At 49.5% G+C, this 21888-nt stretch overlaps 1 protein-coding gene across 4 annotated transcripts in view; it reads left to right on the top strand.

Annotated features, from left to right (window-relative positions):
• The window catches only part of PIK3R3 (phosphoinositide-3-kinase regulatory subunit 3), a 79639-nt gene extending 69613 nt beyond the window's left edge, over positions 1–10026 (top strand). For all 4 annotated transcript variants that reach the window (XM_088060105.1, XM_014250789.2, XM_088060107.1 and 1 more), the window contains 4 exons: positions 23–199; positions 683–757; positions 1072–1242; positions 2688–10026. In XM_088060105.1, coding sequence (XP_087916231.1) covers positions 23–199; positions 683–757; positions 1072–1242; positions 2688–2889 — 625 coding nt within the window. In that variant the 3' untranslated portion in view covers positions 2890–10026. The remainder of the gene's footprint in view (positions 1–22; positions 200–682; positions 758–1071; positions 1243–2687) is intronic.
• The last annotated feature ends 11862 nt before the right edge of the window (positions 10027–21888 follow it).

The following is a 21888-nucleotide window of genomic DNA, read 5'->3' as shown; positions in this document are numbered from 1 at the left end:
CTTCTCTCATACTCATTTGCAGGATAATGATGAACTATGAAAAATTAAAATCACGCCTGGGTGAGATCCATGACAGTAAAATGCGCCTGGAACAAGACTTGAAGAAACAAGCTCTGGACAACAGGGAGACTGATAAGAAAATGAACAGTATCAAGCCTGACCTAATTCAGCTCCGCAAAATCAGAGATCAGTATCTTGTGTAAGTAAGCCTGACCCATACCTCAGAATAGTGTCTCTGATGAATCTGATTAATGGCTGTTTCCATCAAGATAATGAGAGTTTAATTTTCTTTTCATAACCAAAGTTCTGTTGGTGTTAAGGTGCTACATTCTGGCAGGGGGTGTCTGAGAGCTGATTGGCCTCTTCATGACTTCATTATTTAAAGAGCCAGCCACAATTAGGTGCACATTCTGCAGCTCCTGTAAATAAAGAATTTAAGAAAAAATTAGTTATAAACAAAACCTGTGGTTGCTAATATAACAGATGGTAGTACTTTTTTTTTTTTTTAGGTGTCTCAGATGTTGCTTTTACCCACACTTGATTTCACCACCAGTTATCCAGCTCCTAATGTCCCCAGGCTGGACACAGGCTCTTTCTCTTGTGTCTGAGCTTCAGTTTGCTCACTAAGAAAACCCATACACATGCTCTGAAGTAATGTATTAATGTTCTTTTCTTCTGGCAGATGGCTCAATCACAAGGGGGTGAGACAGAAGCGAATAAATGACTGGCTGGGGATCAAAAATGAAAATATTGATGAGTAAGTGTCACTATACATATGATTTTATTGTGAAGTGTTCCGTTAATAAGTGTTTTCTCTTGTGGGGTTGGTAACAAAAACCACTAGTTTCTCAATAAAGGATTGGAGTCATGTGATGTCATGTGAGGCAGCAACTCTGCTGAAACATGTAGGATTAAAATTAAGATCTAAGTGGAAGCCTTTAATATATGTTTGTTAGGAGCCCGACCTCCCCAATTTGGGCAATTTTGGTATTTCTTTGTATGATTTCTGTGAAAATAACTCTGCTTATTAACTCCTTTTCTAATCACTGGTTAACAAATTTATCCTCTTAGCACATACTTTGTGAATGAAGAAGATGAAAACCTGCCACATCATGATGAGAAAACTTGGTTTGTTGGGGATCTCAACCGTATCCAAGCGGAAGACTTGCTCTGTGGGAAACCTGACGGAGCATTTTTAATTCGTGAGAGTAGCAAGAAAGGATGTTATGCTTGTTCTGTGGTGTAAGTCTGTTTTCCTTTTTGTTCTAACTACTCAATTCATAAATCTCTACCAAAGCTCTTTATTTTGGAGAACAAAAGCCAGGCCTAGCTTAGGCCTACCCATTGGAATGTGTTTCATGTTTGCAGGAAGACTGGCATGGTAAAAGCTTTGTAGCAAAAATGTGCTTTGAATGTACAATAACTGTAGTCCTGCAGCCTCTGCAGTTCCCACACTAGTTAGTACAAAATTGTGAAGTATCCCAACTTGAAACTCTGTAGTAAGAGCCTAAGTTAGGGCCTAGCTCTCCTATATTCTTCCCTGCTAAGGGACACTTGGGAAGAAATAAAGCAGGCCTGTAAAGGTGTGGCATCCTCCATTCTCATTTTCAGACATGCCCAACTCTAGATCTTTTTCTTGTATGTGTAAGGTAATGATGATGCTTCAGGATTATTTGTGAGCAGTAGTTTTGATGACATTCACACAGCCTTGCATTGATTTCTTGTATTTCACTTCATTTTATGCTGCTGTAATGAAGGTCAGAAATACTCCAACTCCATTATCTAAAAATCCTCCAAGCTTGTCCTGGAGTCCAAAATGGCTTTCACTGATTTATTTCACATGAGGTTAATTGCTTCTGAGCACAAGTCTGAGAAATGAATATATGAAGGTTTAGCACCTCAAGGTAACTGAAGACTGTAGTATCTGCTGTGTTCAATGTTCTGTTCACTGCAGTCACTCGAGTGTTGGGTTCATCAGACGCTTTTGTTAGGTTGGGATCATGCTACAGGCTCGCAAAGGGGTGGCACAAAGTAACCTGTTCCTACATGTGACTGGGATTGTAACAGGCTCCAGTACAGGGATTACATAACACCTGATCTTTCTGGCAGATAAGTTTTTCTAGCAGCTTTGGAATTGCTGTGCTCCAGTAGCTGCTTTGCCAAGTTAGAGACTTGGTCGCTATGGCTTCACATAATGAATCAGCTTGAACCCGTCCCATGCTTAACATTAAAAAATGCACATAGGTTAAATAACAAGGTTAGCACTGTGTTTCATGGAATACTTTGTAGGTCCTGATAATTTGTGGGTTTTGATTTCTTTGCTTAGTGGAAAGGTTTCTAGGTGAGTTGAGCACAAAGTCATGCACAAAGCTGACTTTGGGTGCTTATCTTCTTGGTTCAGTTCTTGACTTTTTTCCCAAGGACCATTTGGAGAACAATGCAGTAGGGAATTGTACTGCTGGGGTGGAAGAGCCCTCTTATGTAGATTATTATGCAAGAGTGTTTAATCGCATGCCCCGAGGCACTGTTTCTTCACAGACTACATTAATCTCCTCCACTTGCACCTACTGGGTCCTCCATTTTGTAATTCAGGGACTGCTGGAGTTGCTGCATTAGTTAATTGTTAATAGACTGTCACTTTGTGTTTGTCCTTCTATGTTAAACTCTCCTCTTTCCTTTCCTTGCAGAGCTGATGGAGAGGTGAAACACTGTGTGATCTACAGCACTCCGAGAGGTTATGGGTTTGCAGAACCATACAACCTGTACAGCACACTTAAGGATTTGGTTCTTCATTACCAGCAGACATCCCTTGTCCAACACAATGATTCCCTAAATGTCAGGCTTGCCTATCCTGTCTACGCACAGATGCCCCCCTCTCTCTGCAGGTAAATTTTGGGGAGGAGGAAAGCGTTGGCTTATCTTGGATTCTTTTCTACGATTTTTATTAGAACTCGGAGGGCATTCTTTCTCCTTAGACTGCTTGTTTTGCACAAGAAGTGATTCTGTGAATGTGAATCAAAAAGAGGCCTAGCAGCAACAAGACGACAACTTGGGTGTAGGTGTCCTGGTGCTACCTTAAAAGCTCAGCTGTGCTTTTACACCGATACTTTTGTTTCCTTATGAGGGGAATAAACTCAACGCAACGCATACAAAAATACTGGAAGCAGAGCATCATTTTATGGAGATGATTTTTTGCCAGGCACCTTCAGTGGAACTTCTAATTGGATTTTGTTTTCTCTTGTTCTAGTAGACACAATTTGAAGCCTCTACCCGAGGCACTGGTAATGTCTTTCAGTCTTAAACTCCCAACAAACTAGGGGAAAACTCTGCCACAGCAATTCTTCTCTGCTAATTTTAGCAGCTTCACTGCGATTCAGCCGGACTTCCAAAAGAGGGCTTGTCTTGAGGTAGCATGGAATTTGGTGAGAGAAGACCAAAGGAATTATGGGAAAGCTTCAGGTTTTTATTTAAATGGAAAAACGCTTGTAAAAGGAAAGTTGCTTTATTTTTTTGCCAACAGTAACAAAAGTTTTGGTTTCAATGGCACTACAGGTCTTCGCTTAAAGGAAAAATAACCAAACTGAGCACACCAAAACTTTGTTCGTTGCTAGATCGAGCACTTACAGGGGAGGTTGCATTAGCATCCGCACATACTTTCTGCACCAAAACTTGAAACAAATAAAAGGAAAAGCTAAACATTGTGTGGCTTCAAAACACTAAATTTGTCTGATCTGATGTAATTGCTCACTCTCCTCTTCCTTCACCCCCTCTCCCTCCTGTTCCTCAGCCTGGGATTCTGTTTTCAGAGTTTTAATGATACTGTGCTTCAGAATGTAAACCAGAATGAAGCTTGCACTGACCTGCTGCAGGTCTCCTGCTGAACAGTGACAGACTTGTCACTTGTAACACTTGATTTTGGTACAGAACAGGTCAGTGTAATCAAATGCTCCTGGATGGCTTATTGTACCTAGTGCTTTGGTGGGGTATAATTACTTCCAGTTGTAAGAAGTGAGCATGCTAATCCTAGATCTCCTCTGATTTCTTCTTTGCGAGCTGGGTTCTGAACTCTCACACCACTGCAGCCAAGCAAGATTTTACTCTGGTATTATCTAAATTCCCTTGTAGTTATTTTAGACATGATGCAAAACACAGGAAGGGATGAGAGCCATACTCCTCAGTTATTGGATGTCTGGTACCATCCTTTGGCAGGGACTGCTGTCAAATACTGGAGTGGGTAGTCCTGGGCTTCATCAACTACAGCAATCATCAAATAAATCCCCTCCCTGGAAAGTGTACAAAGCAGCTTATTTCCATTCCTTAAGCTTCTAAAATGAAAAAGAGCTAAGTTTGGCAAACTGAACCACTTGGCATCAAAGCACAACTGGCAAAGCAATTGTTCAGTGTGCAACCTTGAAAGTTACTTTTGTTCCCATTACTGGAAGCGTTTCCCTTGCAATGCACCCATTGTGAAGGACAGGAAGCAGACAGTCATGCAGGTCTGAGAATGCTGGAGACCCATTTCTGACCCTGGGGCTGATTTCCTGTTCAAATGGCTTTTTTCTGTAATGCCTGGGCAGTAGTGCCAGGCTTGTTGATGTATATTGTTTACACTAGAAGTATTATTTCACTGAATGTCTTGAATTGGCAGGTAGGGAAGTGACAAGGCTGGAGCACTGACAGCCATTGTAGGAAGGGTAGTCTGGTTGCCTGGCATGTCATGACATTTTTTATTTTGCACTAATGACCCTGACACATCCCAGTCACTTCCTAATTGGCCAGAGTGCAGTCTTCAGGCAAGGAATTCTGTAGATGCCACTTTTCTCATTTAAATGATACCCTACAAAGCTTAACCAAAACTCAAAACCGTGTGAGAGAGGAATAAAAGGCACATAAGCTGCTATGTCAAAATGAACCACATCTGTTTGTGTGTCCCTTCTACTTCCCCAGGAAAAAAGGAAAAATGAGACATAGCCTTTGCTGTTAGTGGAAATCTTGAATGGTTTCCTCAGTGGTCTGTGGACATGGAATTTTTTTCTTGGCTAATTTGCAGTTCTAATCTGGTAGCTGTACAGCTGCCATTCTCACACCTCTCAGGCATCTAGCATTCCCTTGATGCTGGGCTGAGACCAAATGCTCAGTGAAGGAAATCAGTTCAAAGGCACAAATGATAGCCAGGTGCCTCACGCCTGTAGAAAAACCTGTGTGAGAGGAGTGTCTGATTTTTCTCTGCCCTTGTGATCTCTCTGCACTCTCTTGCTGACAGTGTTAAAATCTGAGGCTGATGAGGCCCATATTTCTGATCCCTGCTTTTGTGACAGAGGTAACCTGGCCAAAGTGTTTCACATCTGCCCCAGTTTCAGGTAGGGCTCAGTTTTGTTTTAAACAGGCACAGATCTACTTCCAGGCTCATAAATCCTGGCACACCCTCGCAGTCCTGACAGCAGCAGGATAGCAGAGCAGGGCTGTCTGAAGTCTCCCTGTAGTGGAATCTGATTGATCCTGTGAGGTCTTGGTCCAGGCTCCAGCCCTGGCTCTGCCAAGGTAAATACGGTTTAATTCCATTAGCATCTGTGAAGGTAGCTTGGCTTTATCGTGGTGTGAGTGAGTGGGGACTCTTGGCCCTTTGCTCCCCGAGCTCTTTTTGCTGATCACAGGTGATGTATTTGCTGTGAATGATGCACCCAGAGCCAGTAAGCCATCCTGGAGTGTTCTTTGAAGGTCTGTTTTGCCCAAGCTTTCAGAGCAGGGCTACGGGCAGACGAAGCCTGCATTCCTTGTACTGGCTCCTTTATTCTGAGCGGTCTCCTGAGGCTGTTTTGCCATGGTCTCTCTCTGAGTTTGGTTTAGGTACCTGAAATCCCAGCTGCTGCTGTGGCTCCCCATTGATTCACACGTGCTATTGCACAGGTTCTTTTTGTAACTATTTTGCACTCACAGAGCAAATGAAAATCGGTATAAAATCAACTGACACATGTAGCTGGTGTGATCTGTGGGGCAAGGGCTTGGTCCTGCACCTCTTATTGTGCTTGGCCTAATTCTGTTTGCTCAGTAGCATTAGACCTGTGAGAAAACCCACAGCTTCCAGGAGCTGTTCTACACTTGCATGACTGAGAAATCAGAAATGGGCCTGTGAGGTGCAGGATTACACCCCAGGATGAAAAGCAGCTGTTAAGCCTGAAACAAATACAGGAAACGTGAACACAAAGGCAAAACAAAGAAACTCAAGTTCTTTTAAAGCAGTAAGATGTGAGAAGGTTTTAATTTTAAGAGTCAGAACATGAGGAGGAAAGGGGGAAGTAGCCTCACTGTCGTAGCAGCCATCTGGTACCAGGCTGCAGTTAGAGGAGCATTGATCTCACTGACCCATATTGTATTAAATATATATGTAGAGTTAAATAAATAACTTTTGCACAGTGTTAAATGGGGGAGGGGGGGAAGGGATGCTGAAACTCGAATATGCAGTTTCTTCTAATCTGTTTTGAAGTATATTTGCAGGGAATTAGGGGTGATTCAGTATTTTGTATTGGTATGGATGGAAATCAGGTCTGCTTCCACAGGTGCCATTGGCCCCATTGTGTCAGCCATGAGTGCCATGTTTTTGAAGTTAGTAAGTTATAAATCTTTTCCCACAAGTTTGTTTGTTGATTACAAGTAATCTGGGCATGGGAAGAACCAACCTAGAAACAGAGGGATGTCCCAACAGATGCTTCACTAGTGTGTGAAGCAGTAATGTGCAATTGTCCACCTTCTGATGCTGGACTGCTCTAGTTCTGGGGGTTTGTCTTTGGGTTTTTATTTCATTCTCATCAGCAGTGAAGTGAGTTGCTGCTTTGCACCGCTGGTAGTTGCAATCTAGAGTTATATCCAGTACAGCCCTTTGTCTTATGCCAAAAGTAAAATGCTCTTTCCACACTCATCTCTCCTGAGGTGGCAGATGTTCAAGAAGTTTTCCATTTAATCTGGTGGGCCTGATTCTTTTCTCGCTGACACTGGTGTTAGCAAGACTTCCACAACCAAAAGCCATTCCCAGGAAAAAAACCTTGCATTTAATCACAGCTGAATTCTAGTCACAGCAGGGCAAAAATCAAAGTTTTTCCCTCTCAAAGCCAAGCAACTGTAATGGGACTGTGGAAATGAATGCTGACACTTAGTGCTGTTTTGGGGAGGACAGGAGAAGGAAGAGGGTCTTGGTTGCCCCAAATCCGGGGCTCTGTGCAGGCTTAGGTGGCACCATGTCTGTAACTGAATGCTGTGACTGTTTAAAACAGCAGAATTGCTATAGGAGTGTCACACTTTAAGTTTGGAAAAGCCCCTTATTTGGTACTTGAACAATCTCGCTTCTGTTTTTGAATGTCTGTTTATTTTTTATTTTTTGTTACACTAACAGGGAATAAAAATCTGAAATGTTAGTGAGTCTTGTATGCTTGCTGCATTGTGCAGACATGAAACAGGTACTGCTTGTGGATCAGGAGGGCTAAGAGACAGGTTCAAAATGCAGTTTTATAAAGCACTAAGATGGGTTGGGGGTTGTTTCAGTTAGACCATGTTTATAATCAAGTTTCCTTATGTGTAGTTTCCTTATAGTTGATTTGCAACTTCCGCTTTTGCAATAGCAAAACCAAAATAACATTCCCGAAGAACAAAAATTCTGTTAGGGGAGGGGGGTCAGGCTTGCTCAAATCAGCATTCAAAGCAAATAGTTTTAGTAGAGAGGAAGGATCAGCACCCTAAAGCATCCCTCTGGTTGTAGTTTGATGAAGCAGAAGACAGACCGTGAAGCAGAAACCTCTGCCTGGAACCACGAAATAAGAGGAGATACCAGAGCAGACCCTTCCCTTTGGAATAACCAGTTGTACTCTCCTTAAAAGCACATGCAGGAGAGGGTTAGGGAATTGATACAAGTCCTAGAGGAGCTGCTGCCCTTTCTGCATGGGAAGGGAACTTGCACTGCTGATTCCCTTGTTTCCCTTGGCACACGAGCAGCCGGGAGAAGGGAAGGACCAGCCCAAAGAAGCACCGGCCTGTTCCTCAGGAGGCTGGGCCAGTTCAGCACTGCGTGAGCAGCAGCTTTGGATGGGGTTACGTGAAGTTTGGCCAACATTTTTGTGAATCTTGCATTCTGTGGGCAGAAATACTTTCCACCGAATGGGAAGGGGGAAAAAAAAATAAAAAAAAAAAATCTCTCTTGAAATCTTTTCAGTTCCTTCCTGTTTGTTCAAAGGGGCAGATTGGGAGCTTTAGCTTGTTAACTGTTTAGATGATGACAGTGCTTGAAGTGCTGCTCTTTGGGGCTGGCTCCATACAATTAATGCAGAATTTGCGTTTTTAAAATTGCTATTGGCCTAGACTCACCGTGTTTTATGACTAGACTCGCCATTTGTTCTAAAGTTCGCCTTTAAAAAACGTAATAGGAGCTTCAGAGGCAAGTAAAAAAAAGTGAGACGGGCCCTTTTTGATAGGAAAAAAACTGGCTCGTTGATCAACCCGTATTAGAGAAAGCAGCTTTAATTTGATGCCCCCCCTCCACCACCTTCCCTTGGGATTGCTTCTGTGAGATCGGCATTGGCAAATGAGGGGAGGGACATTTCCCCCTGTATCCAGCAACGCCGTTCCCATGCACTTCCCAAGTGCTTGTAGCAAGAGGCTCGGGATCATTTGGAGAAAGTTACTGCATCCAAAGACGAAAGAAAAGGTCTCTAAGGGTGACTGTCACCCCCCAGCAGGGGCTTGTAGGATGCTGGGGCCGGCCCGAGCTGCCCCAGATCTCTGTTGGCTGCAGGGAGGGGGGGGGCTCACGTTCTCTCAGCTGGGTCGGGGTTTGGATCTGTTTTGTTTTCGTGAGTGACTTCTACATCCAGCAAAGATCTGTTTGATGAAAACCTGTTAATTTTGTATATCTGGCTGTTTATTGCACCATGGGATTGTAATGGTCTGCATCATCCGTGTGTGTGTGTGCGCGTGCGTGTGTGTGTATATGTACTGTATGTATATAGATATATGTAAAATATATTCACGTACACATTTATAAGCATTAGCTGTAAGTGGCACTGCCCCTTAAAAATAAAACAAAACTCACTGTTAGCACATTCTGCCACGTGTTTAGGCAGAATTGGGTTGGTTTTTTTGTCAAACGAAAAGGAGTTTATTGTGTTCATCTTGCATATGTGCTTCTGAAATGCTGAACTCTGGATTTCCTCAGGGGGGTTGCTACTATATTTGTAAACAGAGTTGATTTGGGGTGTTATTTACTCTGGGACAAAGCATTCAACCGTGTCCCAAGCAGAGGCTTGGCAAAAGAAACCCCTCTTGCTCTCCTGTGAGACGCAGTGATTGTTTGCACGTTCAGTGGCCCCTCAGTGTCCCCTGTCCAGAGCTGATGTGCAATGGGTGGTGTTGGTGCGTGTCCCTTTGTGAGTGGACTCTTTGTACAAGGTGTGGTTCAATGTAAAGCATGAGTGGGTGTTTGATCTTGTGTCGAGGGCTGAAATAACAGCACACTCCTTTGTACAACCTTTGCATCAATGTTTCTGCTTTTCTTTGACTTCTATTTTCTTTAAGGGAAACTGCATCTGTTAAGAACCTGCTTCTCCAGAAGCTATTGAATTATTTTGTTTTCCAGATGAATTCCAGCATGTAACTTTGGTACTCTTGTTTGTTATTTGTGTAAAATCTGTTCTTCTGTCGTTTATGGTGTAGTCGGGGAGGGGGGTGGGGGGAAGAAAAGAAAAAAAAAAAAGGAATTCATGTAGTTTAACTTTTAAAGAAAAGAAACAAACTGCTTCATAAGGAAACCAAGTGTATGTTAGTGTTTTCTGACAAGTCATCCTGTAGTTTCTAGCTCAGTAATGCAACACTGTACTTGTCACTGGGTATGTTACAATTTTGCTGTACTTTCTTTTACTAGATGGTTGGGCTTTTAAATCCCAGACACTAAGCATCCTGGGCCTACTTGCTCTAGATCAAAAAAAAAAACGCAATAAAAAAAAATTGCAATAAAGCACATTGACATGTAATGTTTTAGAAGGATGTACTGACAGCTGTTTCTAATAAATTCCGAACTGCAGCGTGGTCGGGCTGCCGTGGTGTAGCTGTGTCTGTCTCCCAGCCGAGGCCACGGGCATCATCTTTAAAATAAGCTTTAAAAAAAAAAAGACTTGCAGAGGTCTGATTTCCTCTAGGCTGGAGAGAAAGCCCCTCCTGGGGCTGGGAGGAGGGAGGAATACACGTAGCACACGCACGTTCCTTAATGGAGCCTTCCCTGTGTTCCTTCCACAGCGTCTTCTGCGGGAGCAGGAGCCATCAGCAGTGTTCTTGCATGGTTCACTGCTTCCTCTGCCATCAGGGAAAACCAGGTTTGGTGATGCCACTGTTGGTGCTGGGGGGAGAGCAGGGGATGCACCACTTGAGCAGACTTAGGAAAGACCCGGCTCAGCTGCATGCACTCACTTAGATTTTGCAGGAGTTTGGGAAATCACTGCTTTCCCAGTTCCTTCATGAGCACCAGGCATTGGAACCACTGAAAAGTCAGTGAGTTTGGGGGTGGTGCTGCTGATCCTCTTTCATTACAAACACAGGTGATGGACGGAGGGCAAACCTGGGGGGATGTTTTTCCCCTTAAAGCTGGCAGTCGGAGGGGATGCCACCCTAGCACCCTCAGAAATTTAGGGCAGGAGCAGTGGCTGTGGCTGTGCGTGGCTCAGTGTTTTCACAGCCCCATGAGCGACCTTTTTGCCGACTAACGAGCAACATTTTCCCAACCTCCTGAGTCAACCATTTTCTTTAAAAATGCTGCATCAGCATTTTTCACCCAGCCGGGTAAGCCTTTTCAACTGCTGAGTCAGCATTCCCTCCATCACCCGCACCAGAGGCCCCTCCACCAGCAGGCAGGGAGCGCCCAACTGGGCAGAAAAGTCCCTGATCATGGTGCAGGGGAGCTGGGAGCACCCAAATGGACCCTGAGGCCTCACTTGGGCATCTGTCATTGCACTCAGCAAGGAGCTCACCCCATGTTGCAGCACCTCAGGGTGCTCCCTGCTGTCCCTCAGCCCTGGAGGGATGCAGCCCTTTAGAAACATCACCTGGAACAGCAGCAGCCACCTGGTACCCAATGGAGGAGCCACAGGCTCTGTGGGCCAGTGCTCACTGCATTGGCACCCCCAGGCAAGAGGAGAGCAATGGGGAAACATCAGCAAGAAACTGAGAGGACTCTGCAAGGTGTTCCAGGGGCCTGGCTCTTTTTTATTTTTGTTTGATTTATTTCTTTTTAATAAGGGCTAATGAGATAGAATTGCAGGAAAGATGTAAGTCACTAATTGGCGAATAGTTTTTCAGGGCTTTGCCAGGCTGTTGGTCGTGTTATGAAAACATCACAGCCAGAGCCGGCATAGGAAATTTCCAAGCGGCTGTGCTGACTGGATGGAAAGAAAAACACCTCCCAGCTCAGATGTCTTCTCAGAGAAAGGGCAGATCCCAGGGATTTTTCCATCCTCAGCAATTCCACAGAGCTTCCTGCAAGTCCCCTGGGTTCCCCCCACTCACACACAGGACCCTTCCCAGGGGCAGGCAATGGCCTGGCACCCCCAGGCGTGTCACCACAGGGCAGGGGTGCAGGATGGATGGGCAGAAGTCCCCAGGCTGCTTTCATGGGAGTTCCTGGCCCCCATGCAGGAACCCACTGTAGTGGGAGACTCGTGTGAGGATCTTGCCCATGAGAAAAAAAAAAAGAAAAAAAATCTGTCAGGAAAATCCCAAACACCCCCAAAAGCTCATCCTCCCCCAGCCAAAATGCCTTGATGTAAGGGATGAGGGTTTGGTTTGAAACCCAGGGCTTGTTGCAGCAACCAAGCTGCTCCACTTTTCCTCCTTGGTTTCATCTCTCAAAACAGACTTATTTTTGTCTAATAGTTTAGTTTAATAGACACTGTGTTGCTTGGCAGCAGGAGCAACACAACCACAGCCATAGCTGAGTACCACAGTCATAAATAAAGGGCAGGGTGGTGAGTGTGCTGCACAGCACTTTGAGAAGCCCAAAATCAGTGAGGGATGTGCTTGCTTGTCCATCCCACCCCAACGTCCGCAGCCGGAATGTGGGATCCATCAGGTGCCTCTGCCATGAATGAGGCACCTGAGCCTGGAAACGCAGCTGGGGCAGCTGCTTCTCCCACCAGCCCCACTGGGTTTGGGGTTTGGGGTGAATGCAAAGGTACCCAAGATAGAGGGAGCTGCCCAAATCCCCTGGGGACAGGACCCCTCCCAAGGATGCACAACCTGGCCAGCCCCAGGGAGACACAAGGAATGGGGGTTCACCCTGGTCATGGGCCACAATTCATCCCTGTGAGACAGGAGATGCAGCATTTCCCTCCTTGGAGCATCAAGTCCAAGCTTGGAGCAGCAGTCAGCAGCTTCCAAGTGAACTGGTGGGATTAGGGTTGGCCAGGGACCCAGAATCCCCACTTCATGGGAAATCTCATCATCTCGCTTGCCAGGCTTCATCCAAATTGGAACAAAATGGTAATGTACAAAATTTGACTCTAGAAAATACTTTCAAGGGGGGGATAAACGCCCCACACTGATTTTTGTTGAGCTGGCACAGTCCCACACCGGCATTAGCCTTTCTAGATCAACATTGTCCATGAGCCCAGAAGGGTTGGAAGAACAGAGCCTTCGCTCTGAACAACATAACCCACTTCCCTGACTACTATTTTCTCCAAATTTTCTCTTGACTGCTATTTTCATCAAATCTGTCCTTTCTGATGGCAAATCTTTCTTGCTGAGATCTAATTGGCTTTGTAGAGAAGTGGTGGGTATGGGACAAAATGCCAGGGCACCCTCTGCATGATGTCCCTTTGATCCCTGGGCAGAAAGTGTGGTGGAGGAAGAAGAAAAGGCTGCAGAGCACCAGCCTGGGTTGCTGCCCACTCTCCTGACTCCAAACCCATTCCTGGTGGTGGGGGTGGCTCCTGGGAAGCACCTTGGCCACCTCTGCCCAGTCATTGGCGCTTTTCAGGGCAGAACCCAGTGCTGGTTGCCCCGGGCCCCAGCTCTCCTGTGCACAGCCATCTGCCCAGAGCTCTTCCCCTCCCTGGCCCCACCAGACCCAAGCCATGTCCCTGGGACAAGGGGCAAAGCCCTGACCTCTCCCTTGGAGCAGGAGGAGGCAGCTCCTCACATCAGCCTGGTGGATCAGCCTGGCTCAGCCTCCCAGCCTTGATGCAAACTAGAGCAACTCAGGGTCTGGTTCCCAGAAGAGGGGTTGGGAGCAGGAAGAGGAGCATGAGCTGTCTCAAGGCTTTGGGGGCACGCAAAGGCATGTCCCATGGCGGAGCATCTTCAGGCAGACTAGGATGCCAGGAGGGCAGGGGCCAGGATGAGCCCCTCCATCCCAAAAACCTTTCCCTGTGCTCCTGCATGGGCTTCTGGGCAAGACCCCGGCTTTCCCAGGTGCTGCCACAGGTCTGTGCTCAGACCAATAGTCACAAGCCTGCTTCAAGCAGAACTGAGGCTGGAGCATTTCCCAAGCTTTCCCTTTGCTCCCGCTTTCAAGGGAAGGGCTGAGAGCAGAGCAAGGGCCCTGGGCAGGTGCTGTGCACGCTCCCGCGGCCGCTCTGCCAAAGGAAACACAAACATCCTACCCAAAGAAAGCACTTTTCATCGGCAACACAAGTTCCCATTTTTGCACAGGGCTGGTCTGTTCCGGGCAGCTTTCCCCACCACACTGCCGGGCTGAGCAAGGGCCCGGCCGAGCTTCCCGGGCTGGGCTCCGGCCAGAGCCGCCCTTCCTGCCCCACGTTAGACCCACAGAAACCAGGCAACGTGACCACGTCCGGCACCTGGAGAGGATTCAGGCTGCCCTGACGTGAGACACCTCAGAGTTAAAGGGGCTTAGTCAGCCTCAGAGCCTCTCCTGCACTTGAGATGTGGCATTTGGGGATGTAGGACCCTGGAGATTGGAGACCTAGAGGCTGTAGGACTTTGCTTCTCCTTACTTCTGGCAAGGGGAATTTTGGCCAAACATGACTGTCCCAGCACTGCAGACAGAGGTGGTGAGGTCCCATAACCTAGGAGGAGCTGTGGAAGGGAAATTCCAGTGTCATGTAATGTAAATAAATAAATAAGAGAGAGAGAGAGAGAGAAACTAAAAAAGTAAAAGATAAGTGTTACTTTGGCCTAAAGTTTGTGAAGACCTGAGAACACAGAATTCAGGGTGGAAGAGGGGGTGAGGAGGAGTGTAAGGGCACTTGGATGCACATCACTCATGGAATAAACAGCTCTGGGTATTTTATACCTGCCCTCAGCATCCGGTGGGGAGAGGAGCAGCCGGGGCTCCTCATCCTGCTCCTCTGCCCCCATCAAAGCACTGCCACTGAGGCAGAGCCAGATCCAGCACCTGCTGGATCCCTGGTCCCTTCACCTGCCCTTCCTCACCTGCCCCTCCTCACCTTCCCAGCCTCCCCTTCCCAGCCTCACCTGCCCAGCCACCAGCGGGAGCGAAGTCCACAGTGGGAAAAGCAAGGCTGAGGCCTCAGGAACAAAGCAGCCTTTCACAGCAGTGGCTTGGCCAGAGGAACCAGAGAATATTCCTGTCCAAGGGCTCCCAAACGGCTCCTAGCTTTGATCCCAGGCACAGGGCGGGTTGTTGGCATTTTTCCTTTCCCTCTTTGTGTTGCTCTTTATTTTTTTTTTTTCCTTCCTACTTCATGGTGTTATTTTTGTGCATGTCTACGATTTCTAGGAGAATTTTCTTGCCACTCTAGGAAGAAAAACCTTCTGCTGGGAGCAAGATGCAGATGCTGCACACCCCTTCCACCTGTCCCCTGGGGGAGAAAAATCCCTCCTCCAGGATTCACTGGAGGCACAAGTGTTCATCACCATCATTTTCAGTTCAGAGGTTGTTTTCTGAACATGTCTGAAAAATCCCAGCCTCACTCAGGATGGGAAACAGGACTAGCTCCACAGCTGTGTACCTTCCTCCCAGACCACATCCCTTCCAGAGGGCTCACTGGCTTGCGTGCTCCAGTGGCCTTTCAGACTCCTCAGGTGATGGGGACAAGCATCTTCTTCCTGAGCACCCCCAAACCTGCTGCCTTCCAACCAGTTCTTCTGTCACCTGTCTAAACCTGCTCCCCCACCCCAAATGCAGAGGGAGGGGATGCACCAACCCACCTTCCCCAGCCCAGGGCTCTCCCCTCCTGCAGCACAGGGAATGGTTCCCCACCAGCCTGTTCACTCACACAGTGTGGAGCACACCCGACACCCTTGGCAGGCCAGGCCAAGCCTCCCCTGCCCACATCCCAAATATTTTTAGGCTGCTGCCAGCCTTCCATGCAGGGATGGGAGGAGACAGATGGGATGGAGAAATTGAGTCAGCCCTGAGAGGTCACTATGGCAGCCGAGGGAATAAAACCATCCCCCTCCTCTTCCTCCTTCTCCTTTTGCTCCTCATCCTTCTCTCCTGGTCCCACCACCCGCCTTCTGACGGATGTTGTCTTTGGACCAGACCTCTTGCAGTCCAGCTGCCGAAAAAACGCTGTGGTGAGCCCTGTGTGCCCGTGGGCCGTCTGGAATCCATCACTGTCTGTGCACAGGGACGCCAGCCAAGCCCTGCTCCTGCCTGCTGCTGGCAGCTCTTGGCTTTCCAGAGGAGCACCTGTGGGTGCACAGGGGTCCCCCCACTTCCCGGCACTGGAATTCAGCTGGAGAATCCACGGTACCACCACCAGTGGCTGGGAAGAGGAGCAGCCACCCCACAGCCCCACGGGAGCCCCAAACCAGCTGATGGGGGCCAGTCCCATGCTGGGGAAATGGTGTTTTTTCTCCCCTGCCAAGGTTTGGGTTGGCATCTCCAAAGTGTGGAGGTGCCATGGAGGATGTCCCTTGCCAGCCCAGTGTGCAGGGCTCCAGGTGCATTCCCAGATCCTTGGGAACATCCCTTCAGCCCTCCCCATGAGGCTCAACACTCTTTGGGGTTCATCCCCCTCTCCCTGAGCAGCAAATGCCCCATCCTGCAAACAGACCCCAAAGGAGCTTCTCTGTTCCCATGAATGCAGAACCTGCCCAAAATGTCCCTGGTGGTTCCTATCTGCACCTCTATCAGAATAAGCCACTCCTGGAGCTTCACCATCACCTGGCCACTGCACCCTCAGAGGTCTGCAGCATCTCTGCTGGAGCTCCAGCCTCGCTCCCCTGAGAGCAGGAATTGGAGAAGGATGGAGTGGATTGCCCTGTGCATGTCCTTCCCCTGGGCAGGAAGGCCCCAGCAGGCAGGAAGAAAAAGGAATTCCAGCCCAACTCCAGATGCAATCTCACACCAGCTCAAGCAGACAAACCCCAAAGACCCCCAAAAATTCAAGTTTGGTCTCCAACTGACCTGATTCGTGTCCCAGTGCCAGCACCCACTCCTCCAGCACAAGGTCAGAGAAGCAGGGCTGGAATGTGTGTGTCCCACGAGCTGGAGGGGTTTCCCTGGGTGCTGGGTCAGGAGTTTAACATAAACCAGAAGGTCTCATGGCACTGACTGCATGGGCAGCACTGGCCTGAATCCCAGAGCTGGAAATTTCCTGGGGGAAAGCGGGGCCTTCATCCAGCTGCAGAACAGATGGGTGGGCTGCCCATAATGCAGGCAGGGCAGGGGCTCAGCTGCTCCCCAGCACTGCTCCACCAGTATTCCCTTGAATTTGGAGGCTCACATCCCCAAACAGGGGACAGCAGCCACAGCCCCACAGCTGGACATCGTTGCATCCAGCTGAAGGTTGGGGAAAGAGGCAAGGAGGAGAATGTTCCTCCTTGCCCAAAGTCCTTCATGGCTAAGGCAGCCAGGAAAGTATGGAATGCATGGAAATGCAAGGAATGGAGGGACAGGAAGGGCCATAAGGGGCCCTGCTTCCCTCCTCGTGCTCTAAACATCCTCGTGTTCTAACAGTGAGAGGGAATGTGGGCAGTGCTGGGGAGCACTTGGAGTGTTGGAGTTCCCACTGCTCTGGGAACGTGCACCCCTGAGCAGCCCCATGGACAAACCCAACAGCACCTGCAGGATTAAGGAGCACCCTCATTAATGGCAGCTCCAAAGTTAACAAGCTGGCTCCACCACCCACACCAACTTCTAGAAAGCCAGGTGAGGGTGGGAGGGAGGTAACAGGAGCCAGTTGCTTTTAAGATCACTGGTGAGCAATCAAGCAGGAAAGTGGCCTGGGGTGTCACACCAGCGACCAGGGGCTGGAAAGCTTTAAAATCTCACTTCAAACTCCACCTTTTCATCTCCAGCAAAGCAACCCTGGCTGCCAGGGGATGAGAGGATGAGCACGGGAATTGTTTACTGGGGAATGCCACCTTCTGCTGTGGTGACCTGGGAGGGCAGCACCTTTCCCAGAGACCTGAGACTTCAGGATTAATAGGGGTGCCCAGAGCAAAGCCCAGACTTACAGAGCAGTGAGACCCCATGTCCTCGCTGCCAGCAGCAGGGATGGCTTGGTCTTACACTCTGAAGGAACCCAAAGGAAAACCCTTCGGGATGCTGCCCCACTGTGATGCTCACAGAGCCTCCCAAAAGCCAGTTCTGGGGGAAATCCAGCCTTTTAGGAAAGCAGAAGAGCTATCTACTGACCAGAGAAGAGTTTGCAGCCACGGGGCCCATAGGTTTAGCTCATCCTCTCCTGCATCCCTTCCTGATGGCATCCAGCACCCTTGCAAGGGGGCAAACCAGAAAGAGTCATTTATATGTCTGTATTAGAAATAGAAGAAGGTGCTAAAACCAGCAGCTGTGGTGCAACTCCAACTTGCCAGCCGCTGGAGGAGCACGGAGCTCGATGAAGCTGCGATGGGTTAAAGAGCTGCCTGAGCCGCTGCCTCGGGCGAGCACCGCGGAGAGCCAGGGATGCTCCCGCTGAGATCCGGGCGAGGAGGGAACTCTCCCAGCCTGACCCCACCGAGTTCAGAGCTCACAGAGCAGCTCGCCAGGCAGCGCCATGGGAGAGCACCCTCTGCCAGAGGGATTCCCAGCCCATAGCATCCCCATTCCCGACACACCCCAGCACCGGCAGGGCGATGCCCCCGCCTCACCCCGACCCTCCTCACTCTGCTGTAAGCCCTGTGTCGTGCCACCCTCGCACGCCAGGAGCCACGGCGGGGCTCGGCGGGCAGGGATGCTCGGTGCCCGGGCAGGGATGCTCGGCGGGCAGGGATGCTCGGTGCCCGGGCAGGGATGCTCGGCGGGCAGGGATGCTCGGTGCCCGGGCAGGGATGCTCGGCGGGCAGGGATGCTCGGTGCCCGGGCAGGGATGCTCGGCGGGCAGGGATGCTCGGTGCCCGGGCAGGGATGCTCGGCGGGCAGGGATGCTCGGTGCCCGGGCAGGGATGCTCGGTGGCCGGGCAGGGATGCTCGGCGGGCAGGGATGCTCGGCGCCCGGGCAGGGATGCTCGGCGCCCGGGCAGGGATGCTCGGCGCCCGGGCAGGGATGCTCGGCGCCCGGGCAGGGATGCTCGGTGCCCGGGCAGGGATGCTCGATGCCCGGGCAGGGATGCTCGGTGCCCGGGCTCAGGGAGGCTCTCGGGGGAGCCCCGTGACGCGGGCGCAGCTCAGCGGGATTAGCGGGCGGACGGACGTGACTGCCAGGCAGTCGCCTGCTGCTAATTAAAGAAGGGATATATTTAGGCACCCGGTTATCCCCTGCATTTCACTTATTTTTAGCTCCCGGTCTGCCAGGCTGGGCTGGCACATGGGGAAGGGCACGGACGCGAGGCAGGATGGATCCAGCCCCAGCAGCAAGGAGGTCACAGCCACATGTCCTGGCCAACGTGAGCCCCTGGGGGAAAGAAACCTCTGTCCAAACCGGCTGCAAAGGAAGAGAAAGATTTAATTTTTTTCCCCAGAAAGGCAGGAAAATGGGTTTCAGGGAGCAATAGGAGCATCCCTGCTCAGTCCTTGCCCCAGATCCATCCAGCCTTTGCCACCATCCACAGCCCCGTACCCAGGAGTTGAAAATGGCCCTTCTTGGAATCACCCAGCAAAAAGCACAGCTGTGCCCAGGGCAGAGGCAGCTCCCTCATTCTCAGAGGCACATCCCTCTGCAGTGGCACTGGCCTGGCAGCAGTGCCACTGCTCCCCATGCCTTCTTTCTTTCCAGCACAGCCGGAGTGTGTCCTTGGCACAACTGAGCACCCCATCCCCGTGGGCCATCAGCAGGTGTGCAGGAGCTTACTCGGGTCTTAAGTACCCTAAAAAGCGTGGAGAAACAGCAGGAAGGACAATCCAGCATCCCTGCATCCCTCCTGGGCCAGGACAGCACATCAGTCCCATTCATTTCCCCCTTTGCTTCATTTCCACAAGTGCTCTGGGATTTCATATTTGGGGGTTTGGGGTTTTTTTCCCCTTTCCAGTGTGAAATATTGATCAGGTCTCTGCTACCCTCCCACCCCACCACACCTCCTGGCTGCCTTGCTTGCCTCATGGAGTGGAGTGTGGGGTGTGGTAGAAAATCAAAATAATGGGATAATTAATGACCCAGGGAACTGAAACCCAGCCAAAAGCCAGGTGGCTCTGGCTGACCTGGGAGGAGGCTTCCCAGCAGGGAAAGTTTGGTTTGAGGGTATTTTTTGGAGCTGAACAGCATCCAGGGGTGGCCAAATTTCTTCTTAGGTGGCCCATCAGGTAAAGCCTCTCCCAAAACAGTGAGACTGGGAAGTTCAGACTGTAACACCATAAATCTGAGATGGGAAAAAAAATCCACCCCTATTTCTTTACTTTTTTCAATCCTTTGACTCCAGGAGCAGGTGTCTGCACCCTCCAGTCTGTGGAGAGTGGCCAGGGCCATGTGGGGTTGTGAGGTCCCATCACCTGGGCTGCAGCTTGCCCTGGTTCCCTGCTGTCCATCAGAATTAGGCAGCCCGTTAGAGCAGGTTTACGATAATCATCAAATAACTCGTTCATTGACAGCTGAGAAGACTGACTGAGCCCTCGTTTGCTGATTGTTAATTAGCTTAACATTCCTAATCCCTCATTAGTGACTATGAAGTAAGCTCTGAAATATGAGGTCAGCCCTAATCAGCATTTAAAATATAAAGCCCATTGGCACATGATGGAGGCTGGGAAGGGGGTGGCTGCAGGCCAGCCCTGGGTGCTTCCATGGTCACAGGGAATGAGGCTGCACAGAGAAGGGGCAGATAGGAAGAGTTCAATCCTGTGGAGCCATGGACATCTGCACATCCCCCCAGAGCTCAGCCCCTGCCCTCCACACCAGGAACAGACAGCAATGAGGGACCCCAGGTTCCTTCGAGTCCCTGGTGCATCCAACAGCAATTCCAGCTGTGGCTTCCATTCTGGGCAGAATGTTTACAGAATCACAGAATATTCTGAGTTGGAAGGGATTCACAAGGATCATGAGTCCAGCTGTTAAGTGAATAGCTCATACAGGGATCAAACTCACCAGCACCATGCTCTGACCAACAGTGGGGGCCAAGCATTCTGGCTTTCCCCCCAGTTCCCATCTTGAAGATTCCAGGTTAACTGCAGACAGCCAGGCTGTTGGCAGTGGGACTTTCCCCAGAGAATCACCCAACACCCTGATCCTGGAGGAAGGAGTAAAATCCCAGCATTGGCAAGTGGGTACTGAAATGTGCCGGGCTGCCACTTCCACACCATCCATGTGGGAGGAAAAACTGGCCCTCAGTTGTGGCTAAATCCTCTGGAAGAATAAACTGTTGTGGACTGAGAGTTACTAATTGAGGCTGAGAAACCTTCTACAGAAGGGCTGTGGACATTAAAATAACCCTAATTAAACTCCAGCTAGTGAGCCTTAAAAAAGGAGAAAAGTATCTGTTTCCATGAAAATGTAATTTGAAAAGCCCTTGCAGCACAGCTCTGCTCATCCAGGGCAATGCTCCCACCTCAGGCCCTGTGCTGCTGGAGATGATGCTCTGGATTTGGGCTGTGGGGCAGGGCCAGCACACCAGGAGCAGGGAGCCTTTGCCACGACAGACAGGTGGGTTATTATTGCAGGAGAGGCACCCCTCGGCGTGGGCAGGAGCATCTCTGTTTCGTGAGCCCACGTCAGCGACACGGCGAGCGGCGCTGCAAATCTCCTGCGGACTGCCCAGCTTCGGCCCCGATCCCTGCTCCCTCGCTCCTCCAGAGCACGGAGACACGGGGTATTCTGAGCATCCTTGGCAGCAGCCAATGAGGATTAGTCCAATCCCCCCAGACATGAGCGTCTCCCCAGCTCTATTTCCAAGGACAGGAATAGTCTTTGATGGCTTTTCCACGTGGAGGGCACAAACCTGCAAATGTTAAAAGCGAAGATCTGTTTCTGGAAAGGTTTTGGGTGGTGCAGCATCAAGGCTGCCTAAATAAGTCGGTGACAAAGTGGCCTTGTAGCACCTGCTGGCTCTCGCTCCATGGCCAATCCAAGTCAATGCCAAGTCCCTGCCCTTGGGATTTTACTGTGCATCCAATTCCTGAACCCATCAGGTTTAGTGTGTGGTTGTGGCCAGTCACATCCTCATCTTGCTCAGCCAAGTTTCACGGCTGAAAAAAGGGGTTTTTACCCCTTTTACCCCTTACATGTTTTTACCATCAGGACCCTGCATTGGTGGAGACACAAAACACTATAACCTACAGACCTGGTGGAGGATGGTAAATTCTGGGCTTGGGTTTCGGAGTGGAAAGCTCTGGCTTAGCCACACACCTGGCCTGCAGAGCAGAAAATCCCAAACAGCCTGGCAGAGTTACTCCTAAACTCCGACACTCCACAGGCCCACCCATTTTCTGCCCCATCAAGCAGCTGGTTGAGCAGGCAGGTTGGGAGCACAGCCTATGGGAAACCGAGGGGACACCAACCAAGAGACAAACACGAGTTTGGATTTATGTAAAAAAAAAAATTATTTATTTTGGAGGAGGAT

Source organism: Pseudopodoces humilis, chromosome 10 (genome assembly GCF_049639895.1).
Source record: "Pseudopodoces humilis isolate 2021_Gansu_Grassland_sample_001 chromosome 10, ASM4963989v1, whole genome shotgun sequence".
In the NCBI taxonomy this organism is placed as follows: Eukaryota; Metazoa; Chordata; class Aves; order Passeriformes; family Paridae; genus Pseudopodoces; species Pseudopodoces humilis.
The sequence above is the reverse complement of the archived record's forward strand: the minus strand, read 5'-3'. Positions and strand labels throughout refer to the sequence as shown.